Genomic DNA, 18,869 nt, shown 5'->3' on the forward strand with positions numbered 1-18,869 from the left:
CGTTAATTTTTTTAAGTTGATTTCAGATGGAGGGAGAGGGAGAGGGAGCTAGAAACATCCATGATGAGAGAGAATCATCCATCGGCTGCTTCCTGCACGCCCCCAACTGGGATCCGGGATCCAGCCCACAACTCTGGCATGTGCCCTGACCAAGCATCGAACCCTGACCTTCGGGTTCATGGGTTGATGCTCAGCCACGGAGCCACGCTGGCAGGGCGTGAATGTGGCCCTTTTGAAGGCATTTGGGAGCAAATGTCCTGGAGGGTTAGTGACGGGCCCACGGGGACATGTGCGGGGAGGGGTGTGAGAAGACCAAGGAGAGCCAGGACCTGTCCCCACAGAGCTTGCCGCCCCTCCCAGCCCCTCGGGACACGGCCCGCAGGGACCGGCTCTGTTCTGTGACTCCTCGGCCACCCTGGCCGGGCAGCCCACAGGGGTCACAGCTGAGTCACCGCTTCCCTCCGTCCTGTTGCGTTTCTTCGGGGCCCAAGGCTCTGTGCGCCCCACTAAGCAGGGACCCGGGGTTCCTTGGAGGCCCCCCTTTCACAAACCCCGCCCATGCTCCCAAATTCTTTTTTTTTTTTTTAATATATTTTTATTGATTTTTTACAGAGAGGAAGAGAGGGATAGAGTTAGAAACATCAATGAGAGAGAATCATCGATCAGCTGCCTCCTGCACACCCCCCACTGGGGATGTGCCCGCAACCAAGGTACATGCTCTTGACTGGAATCCAACCCGGACCCTTCAGTCCGCAGGCTGACTATCCCCTGAGCCAAACCGTTTCAGCGATGCTCCCAAATTCTTGCTCCGCAGCTGCCTCAGAGAAGGGAGCGCTCCGCTCACAGATGGGCGGGCCCTGCCCCAGGGGTGCCCGCTTGGGGAACTGTGAGGGGAGGAGGAGATGACTGGTGACCGCCCTGGAGGATCCCAGACCGTAAGGGGGGAGGCGCTTCCCCAGGGCCTGTGAGCGAGCTCCTAGGCAACCACCCATTTGCTGATGAGGGCGCACTCCCCATGGCTACCACCAGGGGCAGTAGGGAGCATGGCCTGCCGCCGATGGTGCAGTTACTCCGGGCGCCCCTGGGTGGCGCTGCAGGCTCAGCGTCCGCGCTGGGTGGAGGACGTGCCTGTTGTTTTTAAGTATCGCTGCTTTTATTATTATTAAGATTTTTAAAATTTATTTTTAGGGAGAGAGAGAACATCGATGTGATAGCGAAACATCAATGGGCTAGACCAGTGGTCGGCAAACTCATTAGTCCATAGAGCCAAATATCAGCAGGACAATGATTAAAATTTCTTTAGAGAGCCACATTTTTTAAACTTAAACTTCTTCTAACACCACTTCTTCAACATAGACTCGCCCAGGCCGTGGTATTTTGTGGAAGAGCCACACTCAAGGGGCCAAAGAGCCGCATGTGGCTCGCGAGCTGCAGTTTGACAACCACTGGGCTAGACTCCTGCACACTCCTCATCGGGGATCGAACCCACAACCCAGGCATGTGCCCTGACCGGGCATCAAGTCGGCAACCTTCCGGTGCACAGGACGCCGCCCAACCAGCTGAGCCACACCAGCCAGGCCAAGGTGTTAATATCTCCCCAATAAAGGCATCTGAGCCACCGCAGCAAAGGTCCAGGCCCGGCTGCCCAGGCAGGGGGCAGGGGAATGCCACCCTTGGCACCAGGAGCCAGCAGGGCCTCCCCGGGGAAACCCCGCCGGAAGGGGACTCCTGGCCGAGGAAATGGGAAATGGCCTGGGCATTGCACGGAGTGTGGGCCCCGCCCTGGACAGAAGGAATTTGCCTTCGAGGCAGAATACCTCTCACGGAGTAAACAGGCTCAGGGATTACAGGGCCCGTCCCAGTCGGTGTAGGCGGTGGTCCTAAGGCGCTGAATCGCAGGCACAAAACTTGTAAATAAACTCAGCTCGGTGGCTGGGCCCCACACCAAGAGCCTCCCATGCATGTTTTATCTTCCCTCAGCCCCGGAGTCACCCTGCCCTCAGGCCGAACAGCTGCCCCACGGTCACAGCTGGGAGTCCTGCGGGTCTGCCAGGCCCAGAGCAGAGGGGACCCTGTGGAACGGGCCAGGGTGGGGCTCAGGGGTCTCAGGGAGGACCGAGCAAGAACTGAAGTATCGTGCCCCTCCTGCTCCCCGGGGGGACCCAGTCCAGGGCAGTGGGGGCCCTTATAAAGTGGGGGACAGGCCTGCAGCTGGTGGGGAGACTGGCTCCCGCTCCAGAAAGGCCCTCCAGTATTCTAGCTCAGCATTTTAATATTTTTAAAGAACTGCTGACATTCTTCAGATGGAACCCCTAGCTAGATTGGCTCCGTGGACAGAGTGTCAGCCTGCTGACTGAGGGGTCCCAGGTTGGATTCTGTCCGGTCAAGGGCACATGCCTGGGTTGCGGGCGGGCTCGATCCCCAGTGGGGGGGCATGTAGGAGGCAACTGATGGATGACTCTGTCATTATTAATGTTTCTGTCTCCCCCTCTCCCTTCCTCTCTGAAATCCACAAAAATATATTTTAAAAAAACAACACACACACACACACACACAAACACACACACACAAATGGAACCTTCCCCTCAGCTTGGGGCTGCTGCAGTGTGTGGGACCGGGCTTGCAGGGGGCCAGCGGCCCAGCTCTCCCTTCCTCCCACCTTCAGGAAGCCCCGAGGGCCAATGTTAAGCCCTCCACAGAGCTGTGGAAAGCCGCAGGCCCACGGCCAGCCACACCCATTTCTCAGGCGAGGAGCCTAAGGCTCGGTGAAGGGCAGTGGCTGCCTAAGGATACCGCCCGCAGGGTGAGCCCACATGCTGCTCTCAGACTCCAGGATGGAAGTCTTTGCAGCTGCAGCAAAGCACCCGCTCCCGGCAGGCCAGGGAGAGCCGGCACCACCTGTGTGGGGGCTGCACCCAGTCAGGCTGCGCCCTTCCAGGCGATGGCAGGGGTGGTGCCGAGATGGGCAGGCGACCCCCGCACATGCTCCCTGAGGCCCCTCCTCAGAGGCTCCGGGAGAAGGCAGTGCAGGTCCAGGACATACTGGCTTCTCCATCCCGCGTGCGTCCACCTGCACGGTGGCCCTCAGCCAGGACCTGGTCCGCTGGGCCAGCCCCTGCCCCGCTGTGCCCAGGAGTACAGTGAGGGGGCCCGTGTGACCCCCCAGGTTGCTGGGGAGGGGGTGCAGCACAGGAAGGAGCCAGGCCCTTAGCTGTGTAAGCCCACCGTCCCCCCATCCTCCCGCCCCCAGCACCCCGGTGGCCCTCAACTCCTCTTGGGGATCTCGGCGGAATCCAGCTCCAAAATTCATGCGAGTTCAATACTTTATTCCATCGTAGATCTGGGGTTGTCTTTATATAAAAATAACAGGTCGCCTAAACTTTTGCTCCAGGAAAACGTGCCATGCTCACCTTGCGGCTTCATGTCCCATCCCCCTCGCCCTGTCCTGTAGGGCCCAGAGCTGTGGTCTTAGGGCTGCGAGAGGGCGGAGGGAAGGTGGCAGGGCCAGGAGGTGGCGGGGCAGAGCCTGCCCACTGGCCGTGGGGCGCCCCGGGTGCCACCTTCACTGCTGGAGGTAGGCTTTCAGCCAGAGGTTGCCAGACTTCTTCAGGGACCTGGGAGGCAGGGGTGGGGTGGGGTGGGTGTTGGGGGTCCAGCCCCGCTCCCCACTGCCCAGGCCCCCGCCGCCCGGCCTGCCGTCCCTCGCCGCCGGGACTGCTGCAGGGGCCCACCCGCTCTGTCTGCTTCCGCTCTCCCCCCTCCTGCGCATTCTCACAGCCAGGCCATCTTCCCAGAACCCAATTCCTGCGGGTCACACCCCCCACCCCCCCAGTTCCCGCTCAGCGGCGCCCACTCAGCAGCACCTGCTCGGGTTTTTGCACTGCTTTCCCTGCCCAGAGTGTTCTTCCCCACACATCTCCATGGCCAGCCCTCTTCACCCCCCGGCCTGTCTGCTCCCTCGTCACCTCAGTGCCGGCCCCTGCCCGCCACCGGCCACTGTGGCCCCTGCCCGGCGCTCCCCGCCCCCTCCGGCCTCCATCCGTAGGTTCTGCAGTTTCGTGTTTTCTGTCACTTCCTTATTTTAGGCGCTTGCTCTCTGCGTCCCCTGCGAGGATGCCAGGCCTAGGCGGCAGGGGTCCAGAGCCCTGGTGGCACCTGGGACGGGGCCTGGGCCCAGGGCAGGGGGCCCGTGCCTGAAGGCTGGGGAGGGAGGCCAAGGGCTGGGGACAGACAGGCTGCTGGGCACGGCCTCCCGGCCAGCTCCGAGGGGGGCTGGGGGCTCAGAGCGGGCAGGGGGGACGGGGGCAGGGCCCGGGAGCCACCAGGAGCCGCACCTGACGATGTCCACCAGGGCGGTGAGGAAGGGCTTCACTTCGTAGGCGAGGCCGTGCTTGGCGCACAGCGCCCTCACCAGCGGCGCGATCCGGTGGTAGTTGTGCCGGGGCATCGTGGGGAAGAGGCTGGGGGGGGGGGGAGGCACGTGTTGGCACCGGAGGAGAGGGTGCCAGAGGGGCCACCACCCATTCCCCCTCCTCCCCCGGCCCTGCTCACACCCTCCCCGGCCCCAGGGAGCCAGATCTGCCGTGGAGGACGCACGCCCACCCCGGGGCCCGGGCCGCACTCACTGGTGCTCGATCTGGAAGTTGAGGTGCCCGCTGAACCAGTCGATGAAGGGCGAGGACTCCACGTTGCAGGTGGCCGCCAGCTGGGGGGCGGGCGGGGGCTCAGGTGAGGGAGGCGGGCACGAGGCCCGGAGCCCCTCAGGGCCCCCCTTCCCTCTCAGCTGTGCCCCCGCCCCCACCCCACCCCCACACCCCGCTGCCCACCTGCGAGCTGGCCCAGTCCCGGTGCTTCTCGTGGCCAATCTCCTTCGGGATGTGGTTCATCTGCGTGACCCACACGAACCAGTGGCTCTCCAGGACCCTGCGGGAAGGCTCAGTGCTGCCTCAGCTTCCTCCTCTGTGCGGTGGGCTGCGGCATCCCCTCCCCCGGGGGCGCGTGGAGCGGCTGCGAGGAGCAGGCTCCGTGCGGGCTGAGCCGCTTCCCCCAGACCCATGTCCCGCGCAGCCCGCCAGTCCTGTCACTCAGGTCTCCCATGCCCGGGAGGCTGTCCTGCTGGCCGTCCCGCAGACGGGCACGTGGAGGCTCCGAGGGCGAGGGCTGTGGCCGGCCCGCGGCCGGCGTGTGAACCCCGTACCTGACCGCCACGAAGAGCAGCAGGGCCCCGGACACGCTGTAGAAGGGGACGTAGGACCAGAAGAAGCGGCAGTAGAAGCTTGCGGCCCAGAGCAGGTCCTGAGGGAGCGGAGGGCAGAGGTCGCCAAGCAGCCGGCGGGGGCGGCGGTCACCCCCTTCCTGCTGGAGGTGCCTCGGAGCCCTGGGCAGGACACTGCCCCTCGCAGCCGGGGGAGGGGAGGGGGCTTGCCCGACCCAGTGAGCACGGAAGTGAGGGTGCCAGCAGAGGCTGGGGTGGGGAACCCCTTCCTGGGAGACACTTGCTGGGTGGAGTCATCCGGGAGGATCCCCACCCCCGGGAGAACCCCGCCCCCCGCCCCCAGCCCCGCCCCCAGCGCCCCCTCCCGCCCTCACCTGCCACTGCAGGCACACCAGCATGTAGGCCAGGTTCTCCACCTCGAAGTTCACCAGCGTGAGCAGCGGCGGGCCGACTGCAAGGACAGAGGCTCAGACCGGGCAGCGCCCACGGGCCTCGTGGGGCTGCGACTCCGGGACGCCCGGGCCTGGATGCGGGGCCCAGCCAGGGACGGCCCCATCACCCCCAAGGCCTGGTCCCCCTCCTCCCCTCCGCGGCCGAGCCTCCTCAGGCCGCCCCTGGCCTCACCGCCTCCGTGCCCCCCTGCAGGCGGGGGCCAGCCTACGTGGCCACGCCCGTGAATCCTCACCCTGGGCTCCCCAACAATTGCTCTGACCCCCTAGGGCTCTGGGCAGGGCTGTGATGACCGCTGGCAGGGGGCACCCCAGGAGGGGCCAGCGAGGGCACAGGCGTGGCAATGGGGCGGTCGGCTCAGGCTGCGGGCAGGGGTGGCAGAGCAGGGGCTGGGAGGCGCCCTGAGGAGGATGGCTGACAGGTGCCCCTTCCCCGAGGGGCGGCCGGCAGCTGCCCAGCGGGCACAAGCGGACAGTGCAGGCTCAGGCGTGCCCCCCGCCGTGCCCCCGCCGAGGGGGGACAGGGACTCACTGAGGAAGAAGTACAGGTGCTGGTGGTTGTAGGGCAGGTATCGGCGCTTCTTCCTGCCGTACTGTGGAGACAGGCGGCGGCTGGGGGGGCGCTCTCCGGGGCCCCCTCCTCCCGGGCAGGGGCAGGGGGCCGACCGGGGCCCCCCGGCAACGACAACTCTAGATTCTAGCAACCACGCCCCTCGTCACAGCAGGCTGGGCGGTGGGGAGGGGGCACCTCTGGGCTAGGGGCTCAGCCTGGAACTAGAGTGGGGGCTCGGTCAGGGCCCGGCCCCCCTCCGCCGGGAGGCCCAGCCGGTGGGGTCCAGCCCTCCCCACGAACCTCGACGGACGACTCCCCCAGGAGAAAGATGGGCGCCAGGGTCACGTCGGGGTCCTTGTGGGACACGTTGGGCTTGGCGTGGTGCTGGAAGTGGCGGAAGTTCCACCAGTGGGCGGAGAAGCCCTGCGGGGAGACGGGGCTCAGGCGGGCCGGCCACGCCCACCACCCGTGCCCGCGCGCTGGGCTCAGCCCTTGCTTGCCCGCCACATGCCCGCTCTCACCTTGAGCTGCCCCATCACAAACTGCTGGGCCACGTGGTTCCACCGGGGCCTCCGGAAGACAGACGTGTGGCCCAGGTCGTGCTGCAGATACCAGCTCTGGGCCTGGGGACAAGGGCAGGCTCAGGGCCCCTGGCCCCTGACTCCGGCCATGGGAGAGGGTGCTGGCTGCCGGGGGGGCCCAGCCCTGGAGTCCCAGTGAGCCCCCAGCTCACGGGGCACACCCACAGCGACCCGTCCCTTTTCGGACCCGGTCTGCCAGCTTCCTCTTTGCACAGAACACCGAGTTCCCGGCGGGCTGGGGCCTGCACGTCATGGAGCCCGGGGAGCGCCCTCTGGCTCCCTGCCCTGTGCTCACTCAGGGCTAAGGAAGGCGCTTCCTCAGCTCGTTGCAAATGCAGCTGGAGGCCTGGCCGCATGCTCCGGGGTTAGAACATGGGCCCAAGGGTCGCCGGTTTGATTCCCTGGTCAAGGTCACGTACCTCATCCCTCGGTGGCAGGTTGCCCAGCCCCAGGGGGGAGTATGCGGGAGGCAACCCATCGATGTGTCCCTCTCAGGTAGACACTTCTCTCTCTCCCCTGCTCTTCCCGCCTCCCCTCCCCCCTTCCACTCTAGAAACCCAGAGGAAAAGGTCCTCAGGTGAGGCTTAAAGTAATTCATTTATTAGTTAAATAAAATGCAGCTTGACCCTCAGATACACACCTATGGAGTCTCTGCTCAGTCGTTCATTCATTCACTCGTCCATTCATTCATTCATTCATTCAGCAAATGAGTCTGGAACGTCCACGTGTGTCCGCTGGGCAGGTCGGGGGCTGCAAGAGGGCGGGGCACGTGGCGGTCACCTGGGAGACGGTGAGGATGAGGGCCGTGAGGGTGCTGGGCAGCCAGCCGGGGCCCAGGAGGTAGACGATGAGCCAGGCCAGCAGCTCCAGGGCCAGGATGTGGGCCAGCAGGAGTGCGAAGAAGGCGGGCTGGGCCTCAAACAGCCTCATGTCCTCGGCCTCCTGGCGCAGGGCGCGGAAGTCCTCCACCAGCTGGGCCTGCACGGCGAGTGGCCGGTCAGGGGGGGAAGCCAAGTCCCGGCTGCCCCCAGAAGTGCCTCGCAGCCACTCTGCCCCTGCCAGGCCCCAGGGGTGTGGCCGAAGGGGTCAGAGAGACAGGGGCTCCGGGCTTGGGGTGTGGCCTGGATTGCTACCTGGAGGCAAAGGTCCCCCTACAAAGAGTGGGCTTCTGGGAGCAGCAGGAACAGCCGGAGTGGGCTGCGCCATTCAAGCTCAGCTCATCCAAACGCTCCTTGTAGACGGGGATGCCAGGCCCAGAGCAGGGAGGGCTCCTGGAGGCAGCCCTGCAGCTCACCCTCACCTGCCTGCCGAGGAGGGGCCGGCAGACACCGTGGCCCTGGTCCCCTTGGGACCAGCTGCTATGGCCGTGCCCCCCACACCCCCCGATGGTTCAGCCTCCATCAGCCCCTGCTCACGTTCTGGGCTCCGTCCTGGCTGGGCTCCTCGGGGGCCAGCTCTCCGATCAGCAGGGGCTGCAGGAACTTGCGCACAAAGCTGAGGTCCTGGTGGAAGGCACGGAAGGCGTCCTGAGGGAGAGCAGACAGTCAGGTGGGCGGACAGACAGGCAGACGGACTGCAGAGCAGCGCCTGGAGGCCGCCAGCGAGCTGGAGGACGGCTGACGGGAGGGCACAGCAGACAGACAGACGGGCGGATTCCGCTGGCCGTCCCGAGGCCACAGGACTAGCCGCACAGGGGTCAGCCTCGCCCGGGAGCCGCCTGGTCCTCTCCCAACCCAGGCCCGGCTGCTCGGACCGCGTGCAGCCTTCTCCCCACCTGCTGGTGCACACGTCTCCGGGTTTGGAGGAGGTCTCCTTGAAAGCCTCGTGATTCCTTTTATGATCGTTTACAACTAAAAAAAAAAAATCTCTGGGAAGCTTTCTGGAAGTCACATGCTTTTCTGCGGCATCGAAAATAAGGTCTGGGTCACGGGCGTCCTGTTTGGCCGCGGGGGAGGGACGGGGCGCTCGGGGGGCGGGGGGGCCAGGCAGGCTGAGTTCTCGGGGGTTTGCAGGGAGGACACTCAGCAGTCAAACCCGTTAGGTTTATTTATTTTTTTAAAATATGTTTTATTGATTTTGTACAGAGAGGAAGGGAGAGAGATAGAAACATCGATGAGAGAGAGTCATTGATCAGTTGCCTCTTGCACACCCCCTATTGGGGATATGCCCGCAACCAAGGTTCATGCCCTTGACCGGAATTGAACCCGGGTCCCTTCAGTCCCCAAGCCGACGCTCTATCCATTGAGCTAAAGCAGTTTCGGCCAAACCCGTGAGGTTTTAAAAGCCGGAGCAGAAACTGGGCCTTTCAAAAAGGAAATGAAGTAAGTCTGACCTCCTCTGTGAAGAGCAGGGTGGGTGGGAGCAGTGCAGGTGCGGGGATCGGAGGGAGAGACAGATAACGGGCCAGACACTGGCCGGGGAGGGGCCTGGGCATGCTGAGTGCGGTGACCTTGACCGGCACCCCGGGACCCTCAGCCTTCCCGCTCTGGCCTTGGTGCCAGGGGCTCGCTGCCCCTCACAGCTCAGCTGCTGTCACCTTGGGGCGCTCAGAGGCGGAGGAGCCGGCCACAGCCCCCGCCGCCGAGCTGAGGACCGGCGGTGCTGTCCCTCGGGCCCCGGTAGGTGACTGGGTAGGTGACTGGGCTGCTGACGGAGGCGCCGCTGAGGAAGGGGACTGGACAGGGGCGGCCCCTGTCCTCTCATAGTGAGCCTCCAGCTGCTGGTGAGTTAAACAGAAGTGGCAGCCGGGCCTGTCCTCACTGCTAGGCGTCCTGCAGTCCTGGGGGGGAAGCAGCTGGGGAACCCCGCCCCCCCCAAACCCCCTTCCGGGTCCTCAGGGGCCACACCTGCAGGAGGCCTGCTCTCTCACTGGCCCGGGAAGCCTGGGCGGGAGGAGTATGGGGGTGGGGGGTGGAGAGGGGAGCTGGGAAGGTGAAGCTTATGGAATCAGCAAGGCCCGTGGAGAGGGAAGAGGCGGCTGTGTACACTGTGGGGTGCAGACCCTCTCCTGGAGGAACCCTGACGGAGGGGCACACGGCTGGGAGGGAGGGTCGGAGGGAGGCTGGTCCCCCGGAAGCTGTCAGGACCCTGCCCAGCTGGAGCGGGCAGGGAGGGGCTCTGCGGACCCTCTTTGTGACCTCGAGTGGGTCCGTTCTGCCTGGAACTAGGCAAATCCAGGGGCAAGACTCCAGGCCATTCTGGCTCTGGACTGCTAAGGTTGTTTTCCTTAATTACGAAAATACATATGTTCTTATTGGTTTTAGAGAGAGGTGGGGAGAGGGAGATGGAGAGAAACACTGATCAGCTGCCGCCCGCATGCACCCTCCCGTGCACAGGATGACCTCCATGCCGAGCCCCCGGCTTTAACCTCTCACCCGGCAGAACCACGTACGTGCACGCGGTCACCGTTCCCCAGATGCAGGCAGGCACGACGTGTATTCACTGCGTGGGCAGCCATCACCGCGCCCCGCGCCCCCCGCCCCCAGGGCTTTCTCATGTCCCGAACTCGGCGCTCCCACTGACCGCAAACCCCTCCCCAGCCCGCGGCCCCGCAGTTCTGCGTTCCGTCCCCTGACTGTGAGGGTCTGGGACCTCACGGAGGAGAATGGTACAGCGTCTGTCCCTTTGTGACTGGCTGCCACTCAGCATCCTGCCTGTGAGGCTCATCTGCTGACACGTGTCAGAACGTCCTTCCTTTCTAAGGCCCATGAGCGCTGACTCCGATTCCCTCTGAACCTCCCCTGGCAGCGCACAGAGGCACATGCACAGGAATACGCACAGGGGTGCACGCACTGGGGCACACACAGGGTCACACACACAGGGTCACACACACAGGGGCACACACACAGGGGCACACACACAGAGGCACATGCACAGGGGCACCCACAGGGGCACCCACACAGGGGCGCACACACAGTGGCACATGCACAGGGGCACAAACAGGGTCACACACACAGGGGCACCCACAGGGGCACCAACAGAGGGGCGCACACACAGTGGCACATGCACAGGGGCACACACAGGGGCACCCACACAGGGGCGCACGCACAGGGTCACACACACAGGGGCACACAGACACAGAGGGACACACACACAGGGGCACACGCATAGGGGCACACACACAGAGGCACACACACACACAGAGGCACATGCACAGGGGCACACACAGGGGCACCCACACAGGGGGGCACACACAGTGGCACATGCACAGGGGCACCCACAGGGGCACACACAGGGGCACACACACATACAGGCACATGCACAGGGGCACACACAGGGGCACACACACACAGGGGCACACGCAGAGGCACATGCACAGAGGCGCAGCAGGTCCTTGGAGAGCAGGGCGGTATGGGTGGGGCGCCCCCTGCCTGTGCTCCCAGCGAGGTGGGTCCCTGGCCCAGACCACACCTTGACTCCCAAGCAAACTGCTTGCTTCCCTGGAGCCTGTCCCCTCTGTGATCCCGGCCCCGGCCGCTGCCTAAGGACCGGCCGCAGCCAGGCTGAGCCGCTGTGTGCTCCCTTCCCTGGGGGCCGGCTCAGAACCCTCCGACTGGACAGAGTGCTTGTGGGCACCCAGCAGCCCTACGAGGTGTGTGTGTGTGTGTGTGTGTGTGTGTGTCTGTGTTGGGGGGGAGCCCTCACCATGAGGCTGGTCGCCGTCCCACCAGCCGAGGACCCGCTGCCCTGGGACGGCTGGGGGAACGGGGGGGGGGGGGGGGGGTGCTGGCGTCTCTTGGCCACTCTGGCCACGTTGCAGGAAGCAGCGGGGCACCCGTCGTCCGCTCTGGGGCGCTCAGAGCTGTCCTTCCAGGGACGTGTGCAAACCCAGGACCCCCTCCCACCTGGCGAGCTGGAGGTGGCACTCCAGGTCTCTCCCTGAGTCATGGGGCAAAGCTGGGGGTAGCACTGTGCCCCTCACACACTGCTGCCGGTGGCAGGCCCGGCTCTGCTCACAGCGCTGCCCCGGGGCGGGGGCCGGGTAGGGACGGGGACCAGGTATGGCTGGGGGCCGGGTAGGGGGCAGGGGCCAGGTAGGGCTGGGGGCTGGGTATGGGGCAGGGGCCAGGTAGGGCTGGGGGCCGGGTAGGGGGCGGGGCCAGGTAGGGGGCAGGGGCAGGGAGCAGGTGTGGGACGTGGACAAGAGTGGACCCTGCACCGCCCGAGGCGGGTGAGGAACGGAGGCCGGGTGCTGGGAGCCGAGGGCAGCCTGCAGGGCAGAGCTGGGGGTGAAACCCAGGTCCTCTGCGATGCCCACGCCCTCAGCACAGCTCCGCAGCCCCGCCTCGGCCCCTGGGTCCCTGGGAGTGGCTCTGCCCGCTGAGGGCGGGAGGGGGAGGGCGCCGGGCAGGGAATGTGAGCCGCCACTCTGAGCGGGGCTTGGGGTCACCAACATCACCCCTCCACTCAGTTTCTCATCAGGAACCCAATGTCCCTCTGTGGGAGGACACAGCCAGCAGGTGGAGCACTCAGAGGGGCCTGGTGCTGACCAGAGCCGCTGTGGCCTGCCCTGAGTCCCTCCGATGGGGAGCCGAGAAGGTGGGCGCAGGGTGGCACGTGCTGTGGGTCCTGCGTAATCAGGTTCCGGGCGAAGTGAGGGGGCACCCCTCCACCCCGGAGATACAGTAGGAGCAAGGGACCATTTCTGGCCACGCTCCAAAGATTCTGGAATATTCCAGATCAGACAGACGGTGGAGCCCCGGCCAGGTTGGCTCAGTGGATAGAGCATTAGGGTCCCAGGTTCAATTCCAGTCAAGGGCACAAACCTCGGTCACAGGCTCGATCCCCAGCCCTGGTGGGGCACGTGCGGGGGGCAGCCAATCAATGTGTCTCTCTCACATTGATGTTTCTCTCTGTCTCTATCTCTCCCTTCCACTCTTTCTAAAAATCAATGGAAAAATATCCTCAGGTAACAAAAAATTTAAAAAAAGAAAGAGGGTGGGGCAGGCAGGGGGTGACCTGGGCCTGTGCCTTAAGCCTTTGCTGAGGAGGCAGTGGCTATGGAGATGGGGGTGAGGGGAGACCTACCTCCTTCCTTCCCTCCCTCCCTCACTTCCTCCCACCCTCCTCCCTCCCTCCCTGCCCCTCCCTCCTCCCTCTCCCGGGTAGGGGGCGGGGCCAGGTAGGGGGCAGGGGGCAGCCGCTGATCCTTGAACGCAGAGCAGGTCCCTCGGGGCCTGTGCTCCAGCCGGTCCGCCTGCCCAGGGGCTCCCTCCTAGAGGTTTCCACAGCCGTCTCCTCGGTGAGGACAGACACGAGGATGTGCTCCCTGGCTGTCTGCTGATGGCACCGCAACTCAACATGAAAACCAGTGAGCGAGTGAGCGAGCAAACGGAATGAACAGCTAAGTCCAGTGTAGCATGTGGCAAAGAGCATGTGCTGTGGCTTCAAATCCCAGACCAGACTTTTAAAAAAAATAAAAAAAATAAAATAAAAAATATATATATGATCTCTGAGTGCATAATAATCTGGCCACTCAGTGTATATCTTATATAATAAAAGGCTAACATACAAATTGTCCCCTTGACCAGGAGTTTGACCAGCAGGCAGGCCCATGTCCCCTTCCCCTGGCCAAGCTGGCCGGGCCCCACCCAGGCACGAATTCATGCACTGGGCCTGTAACACACACACACACACACACACACACACACACACACACACAAACATTATTATGCCTTCAGAGATCATAATAATCTGGTCACTCAATGTGTGTGTGTGTGTGTGTGTGTGTGTGTGTGTGTGTAATGTCAGAGAGGAAGGGAGAGGGAGAGAGAGAAACATCAATGGAGAGAGAGAAACATGGATCGGCTGCCTTCTGCATGCTCCACACTGGGGGTCAGGCCCACAACCCAGGCATGTGCCTGACTGAGAATCAAACCGTGACCTCCTGGTTCATAGGTCGATGCTCAACCCCTGAGCCACGCCACAGATCTAACTTTTAATTTTGAGTCACTTCACCTGGCTGAGCTGAGCCCCTGCTTCCTCATCTGTGAAGCGGGAATGATACAACGGGACGTGGGGTGAAAAGGGAGGGTAACTATAAACCTGGCTTCAGAGCCACGGTGGGTGCCCAGCCAGGCACACTCTGGCCGTGGAGTCCAGCAGCTCTGAGGAGAGAACGCAGCCTCTTTGGCAACAGCCAGCACTTGCCTCTCGCGCTGGTTCCGCTCCCTGCAGGCCTCCTGACTCTTAGACAAACCTGGCCCCGAGCCCGGAGCTTCTCCCCGGGGTGCCGCTCTGGATCCCAGGACGGCCACAGGCTGACTTAATGGCCCAGGAACTCTGGGAATTTCCTGGCAGGAAGGCCCCTGTTGCCTGGACATGAGCACAGCTGATGGACGGCCCTGGCAGGACAGCTGCCCCACCCCCACCTGGTCTCCCGGACCTGGGATCCGAAGCCTGGGGTCTGGGCTAGATCCCGCAGGGCAGGCACTGGGCTGGTCCAATTCCTGGTGTGTCTGGTGGGGCCGTATGGACAAAGATGGGGGTACCCCAACCTCAGCCACCTCATAACCCTTTTGGCCTGAACAGACCAGGTGTTCCTGGCCATTCCCACCCAGCATTTGGGGCCTTGAGGAAGCTAAGAGGTGGCTCTTTCCTGTGACAGACGTGGCAGGACCAGACACGGTCACCCAGCAAGGAGTGGCTATGCCATGGCTGTCCCCACGCACCACGCAGTCTGTAGGGCACACACACTCATCCGGCAGATACCGACCAGGAGCAATGATGTGGCCGCCCTGTGGCCACGGAGCTGCGAAGGCCCAGTCCTGCCCTCAGCTGCTTGCTGTCTGGCCCCGCTCTCCCCATTTTACAGATAAGGAAACTGAGGCTCAGAGGAATGACATGCCTGGTTCAAGGTCACTCGGGCCTCCAATGGCTGAACCGTGACCCAGCCCCAGGGAACATTTTTTTCTGAAACAAGAAACAGACTTCATTGGTGATGAATCAGTAAGAAAACCATCTGATGGGAGTCTCAGGGTCAAGGGCTAACTGTGTGATATGGTCCCACACTGCATGGGGGGGTCCCCACACCGCATGGGGGTCCCCAGCACGGGTCTGGGCAGCAAGGAGGAGCACGCAGTTCCTGAAGGCTCTCCGTCGACTTCTCGCCTCCCCACTCCCGCCCTACAGACCAGAGTTTGGAAAAGGCCAGCACGCGCTTCCACAAGGTCCGTGAGGGGCACCAGGGCCCAGCCAGGCTGAGAGGGGCAGGCTGTGGCACCTGGTACCCCCAGACCTTGACAGAGGTGCACACACGCACAGCGCTCTCACACATGCGGGTCTGCACACGGTCACACACTTACTGGCCATGGTCAGCTTCACCTCCGTGGCCACCACCTGGCCTCTCGGCCCAAGGACAAGGCTTTCTGTCAGTTTCTGGAGGTTTGGGGGGCTTCGGACCCTCACCCCTCAGCCTCCTGAGGTGGAAGTGGGGAAAGAGGCCCTCTTTCCTTTAGAAACAGCCTTTTCAAACGGTGTGCCCCGGTAGGAACACCGGCACGCTGAAGAATGTTTAAACTTTGCAATATCTGCCCCCACCGGTTTGGCTCAGTGGATAGAGCGTCGGCCTGCATGCAGACTGAAGGTCCCGGGTTTGATTCCCATCATGGTTGCAGGCTCTTCCCTAGCCCGGGGCCCTGGTTGGTGCAGGTGCAGGAGGCAACCGATCAATGTGTTTCTCTCACCTCCATGTCTCTCTCTGTCTTTCCCTCTCTTTCACACTCTCTCTAAAAATCAATGGAAAAATATCCTTGGGTGAGAATTAAATAATAATAATAATAAAACATGCAATACCTGACTAGTCAGGGGCACTGACCTCTTTGCCTTCGATGGTCAAATTTTTAAAAAATGACAATAGGTAGCACAGTAGTTGTCCGGTGTGAATGAATCAAAATTATACGTGTGTGTGTGTGTGTGTGTGTGTGTCCAGAGGAGAACACGATCATTTCTGGTGTGTTGTCACAGAATGGTGACAGCTCGGGAGCCGGGCGATGAGAGGCTGGGAATCGCTGCTCTGGAGTCCCGGTAAGACTGGGCGGGAGGCGGGAGGCAACAGGGAGCCGGCCCTCCTGGGACGGGACACGCTCCCTTTGCCGCCTAAAGTTTTGACGGGCTCATCCCCTGGAATCTGGTACCTCCCAAGGCCAAGGACAGAAGAGCACGCCCGGCTCCCGTGCCCCCGAACCGGCGTGAGGAGTCCTAGTTGGCTGCTCTGCCTCTGCGCTCCAGCCAGATGGTCCCCCTGGACCAGGCCACACCCCTCCACGGCCGGCAAGTCTAGACATGGGCTGGGAAGGGGAAGCCGGGGTCCCGGGAGCCAGCCTGTGCCAGGGGTGACTGTGCTTCCCGAGGAGGCCCACCCAGCCCGGCTGGCAGAGTGCTCCCACGGCAGCTGCCAGGCCTGGAGAGGTGAGTCACTGACCCTCTGACATTCACCGCGGCTCTTGGGCAAGCCGCATACCTTTGGGCCGGCCTCTGCCGCCCAGCCCCCAGCTCCGATGGAACATCCTCGCCCAGCCCCCAGGGTCCCGCCCTGCCCTTGGCACCCAGCGTGAGGGACCTGGCTGGGAGGGGGGGGGAGACCCCAGAACTGAGAGGAGAAATCTCAGAGGTGTGTGTGGGGGGCTCTTTCGGTCATGACACACCCACCTCTGAGAGCCCCCCTCCACCCAGCTCCGACCCCGGCCCACGGCCCGAGGTGCGTCCTCCCAGCAGGGACCTGGCCCGCTTCCTCCACAGGAGGCCCTGGCCAGCCCATCCCAAGTCAGGGTCCCGGGCCAGGAGGTCAGAGGTCAGCTAGGGGAGGGCGCTAAGCCCCCCCCCCCATCCCCCGCAGGCGAAGCGGGGCGTCGTGCCCAGGATCCGGCCCCGGGCGCCCCTGTCTCCCTCCCGCGCCGGCGGCCCCTTACCGTGGCGTCCTCGGCGCCGTGGTGGCCGATGAGGCGGCTGCCCCCCGGGTGCCGCTGCGCCCAGCGGCTGATGTCGTAGACGCGGCGCTCGATCACCAGCCACTTGTCGCCGGGCAGGTCGTGCGGGCGGATCTGCTCCCAGCGGAAGGCGGGCAGCGGCCCCCCACGCCGCGCGGGTCCCCCGTGCGCCCCCGGCCCCCCGCCGGGCTCCCCGACGCCGCCCATGGCTGCGCGCAAAAACCCTGGGGCGCTGGGTCCCCCCGAAGTCCCCGCGGGACACCCAGGCGAGCGAGGGGGCCTCTCCGGGCTCCTGCCCTCGCCACCGGCTCCCCGGTCCCCCCGCGGCCACGCCCGGCGATGCCAACCCCGGAGGAGCGCGCGGCTCTGCCCTCCGAGCGGAACTTTCCTGCTTATAACGCGCCGCCCGCCCCGCCCGCCCCGCGCGCCAATCCCCGCGCCGCGCCCCGGGCCCCGCGCGCTCCATTGGCTGCGGGCGCCCCGGCCCGGAGGCCGGTCCCGGCGGGCCCGCCCCGCCCCGGCCCGGCCACCGCCGCCCGCCGTCCCCAGTCCCCGGCTCTGTCCTCCGCGGGCTCCCGGCTCGGCGGGCGGGGCGGGAGGGGGAGGGGACGGGTCCGTCGCGCCCTCGGGGGCCCCGTCTGCTCCCCGCCGGCCGGAACAGCGGTCCGTCCGGTCTGTCCTATGGGCTTCCTGCCTCGCATCCCGGGACGCGGCACCAGAGCGCAGAGGTGGGGCGCTACCTCTGGGACCGCAAACAGCAATCAGACAGCAGACCCCCAACGTCTGAGCCAAAGGCTGAGGGCTTGGCCCTGTCCGGCGGGGTGTCGGGGTGAAGCGGGGCAGGTTAGGGTAGGGGTGGGGGGCAGTGGTCTTCCCGCCGCCGTCGCTGTAGGGTTGAGTGAGGGGTGGCCACTGGGGCGAATGGGAGGGAGGGGCACCGGAGTCAGCAGTAGTGAGGCGCTGCCATTCACTGAGGGCTCGGCTGTGCGGCTTGCACCCCATTTTTTACTGAAATAAACTCAGGTTCTTTTGGGAGTGTGGGTTTTCTCCAAACGACCTCGTAGGTCTCTGAATAAAGATCTCACGTTGGAGTTGACACCCACGGCAGATGGAGCCAGGCAGCCATGCTGGGGGCAGCTGTCAAACTTGTCTGCGGGTCTGGTTCCCAGGGGCTCACTGAGACCTGCCTGCAGGGCCGCCTGGACGGGGACTCGGGGATCGCACCAGTCCCCAGGCGGAGCTGATGGCCGGGTTCAGGAATGCACTCGGAGAACCCCAAGCCTGTGGACCCTTGAACAACAGGGGATGGAACTTCGTGGGTGGATTTTTTCCCGTAAACACCGTGGGCCTCCACATTTCTGGAGACGGAAAGCAGCGTTTTCCAGGCCAGGGTGGGAGTCCCTGGGTGCAGAGGGCCGACTGGATGCTTCGTTCTACACCGTTTCACATGAGGGACTTGAGCAGCCACGGATCTTGGTATCTGGGGGGGGTCCGTGGAACACTACTGTTTGGGAGACTCAGCAGTGATACGTAGATTTAAAGCAATTTTTTTCTTACGTATTGATGTGAGAGAGGAAAGAAGAGAAAGAGAAACGTGGTTTGTTGTCCCCCTCATTCACACATCCGCTGGTTGATACTTGTCTGTGCCCTGACCTGGGGCCACACCTGCAACCCAGGCCTGTCAGGGTGACATTCCAGCCGACCGAGCTCCCCGGCCAGGGGTACATGCAGACTTCCGGCTGCAGGGCACTGGCACCCCTCGTCCCTGTGCTGGTCCAGGGCCAGCGGTGTAGTTCTCCGATGTGCTGCTGTTTTGTCTGGTCTAACCATCTGTAGGCCATCATTGTGGCTAGCATTTGTGGGGCGGGCACACCAGGGCCCAGAAGAAGGGCTGAGGGGGCCTCTGGGCTCTCCCTGGTACCAGGAGCACCTGCTTTGGTTGTCAGGACAACTGGAAATGCTGTGAAGTTATCACCAGTGGAACTACCTACTCCATCCTCGTGACCATGGTGGGAGCAGGGGGATCTGCAGTGACCTCCAGCCTCAGCTACCCCCCACCCCCTACACACACACACACACACACATAGGCTGTGGAGCGGGTTTGAGGAAGCAGCCTCTTAAAGGAAAGATAGAGCTACTAGAGGC

The 18,869-nt window shown here is 63.8% G+C and overlaps 1 protein-coding gene across 1 annotated transcript; it reads right to left on the reverse strand.

Moving 5' to 3' along the window:
- Positions 1–3,305: 3,305 nt before the first annotated feature.
- On the reverse strand, positions 3,306–17,103 carry FADS3 (fatty acid desaturase 3). Its single transcript, XM_084895897.1, has 12 exons — positions 16,707–17,103; positions 8,214–8,324; positions 7,579–7,776; positions 6,739–6,840; positions 6,518–6,640; positions 6,197–6,257; positions 5,590–5,666; positions 5,198–5,295; positions 4,827–4,923; positions 4,626–4,705; positions 4,335–4,460; positions 3,306–3,614 (listed from the first exon to the last, which is right to left on the reverse strand). Exons 1-12 carry the CDS (start codon positions 16,929–16,931, stop codon positions 3,563–3,565), a joined length of 1,350 nt encoding a protein of 449 aa, XP_084752023.1. The 5' UTR covers positions 16,932–17,103; the 3' UTR covers positions 3,306–3,562.
- Between the last annotated feature and the right edge of the window lie 1,766 nt (positions 17,104–18,869).

The sequence above is a fragment of the Pipistrellus hanaki genome, assembly GCF_964339955.1.
Source record: "Pipistrellus hanaki genome assembly, chromosome: 9".
NCBI lineage: Eukaryota > Metazoa > Chordata > Mammalia > Chiroptera > Vespertilionidae > Pipistrellus > Pipistrellus hanaki.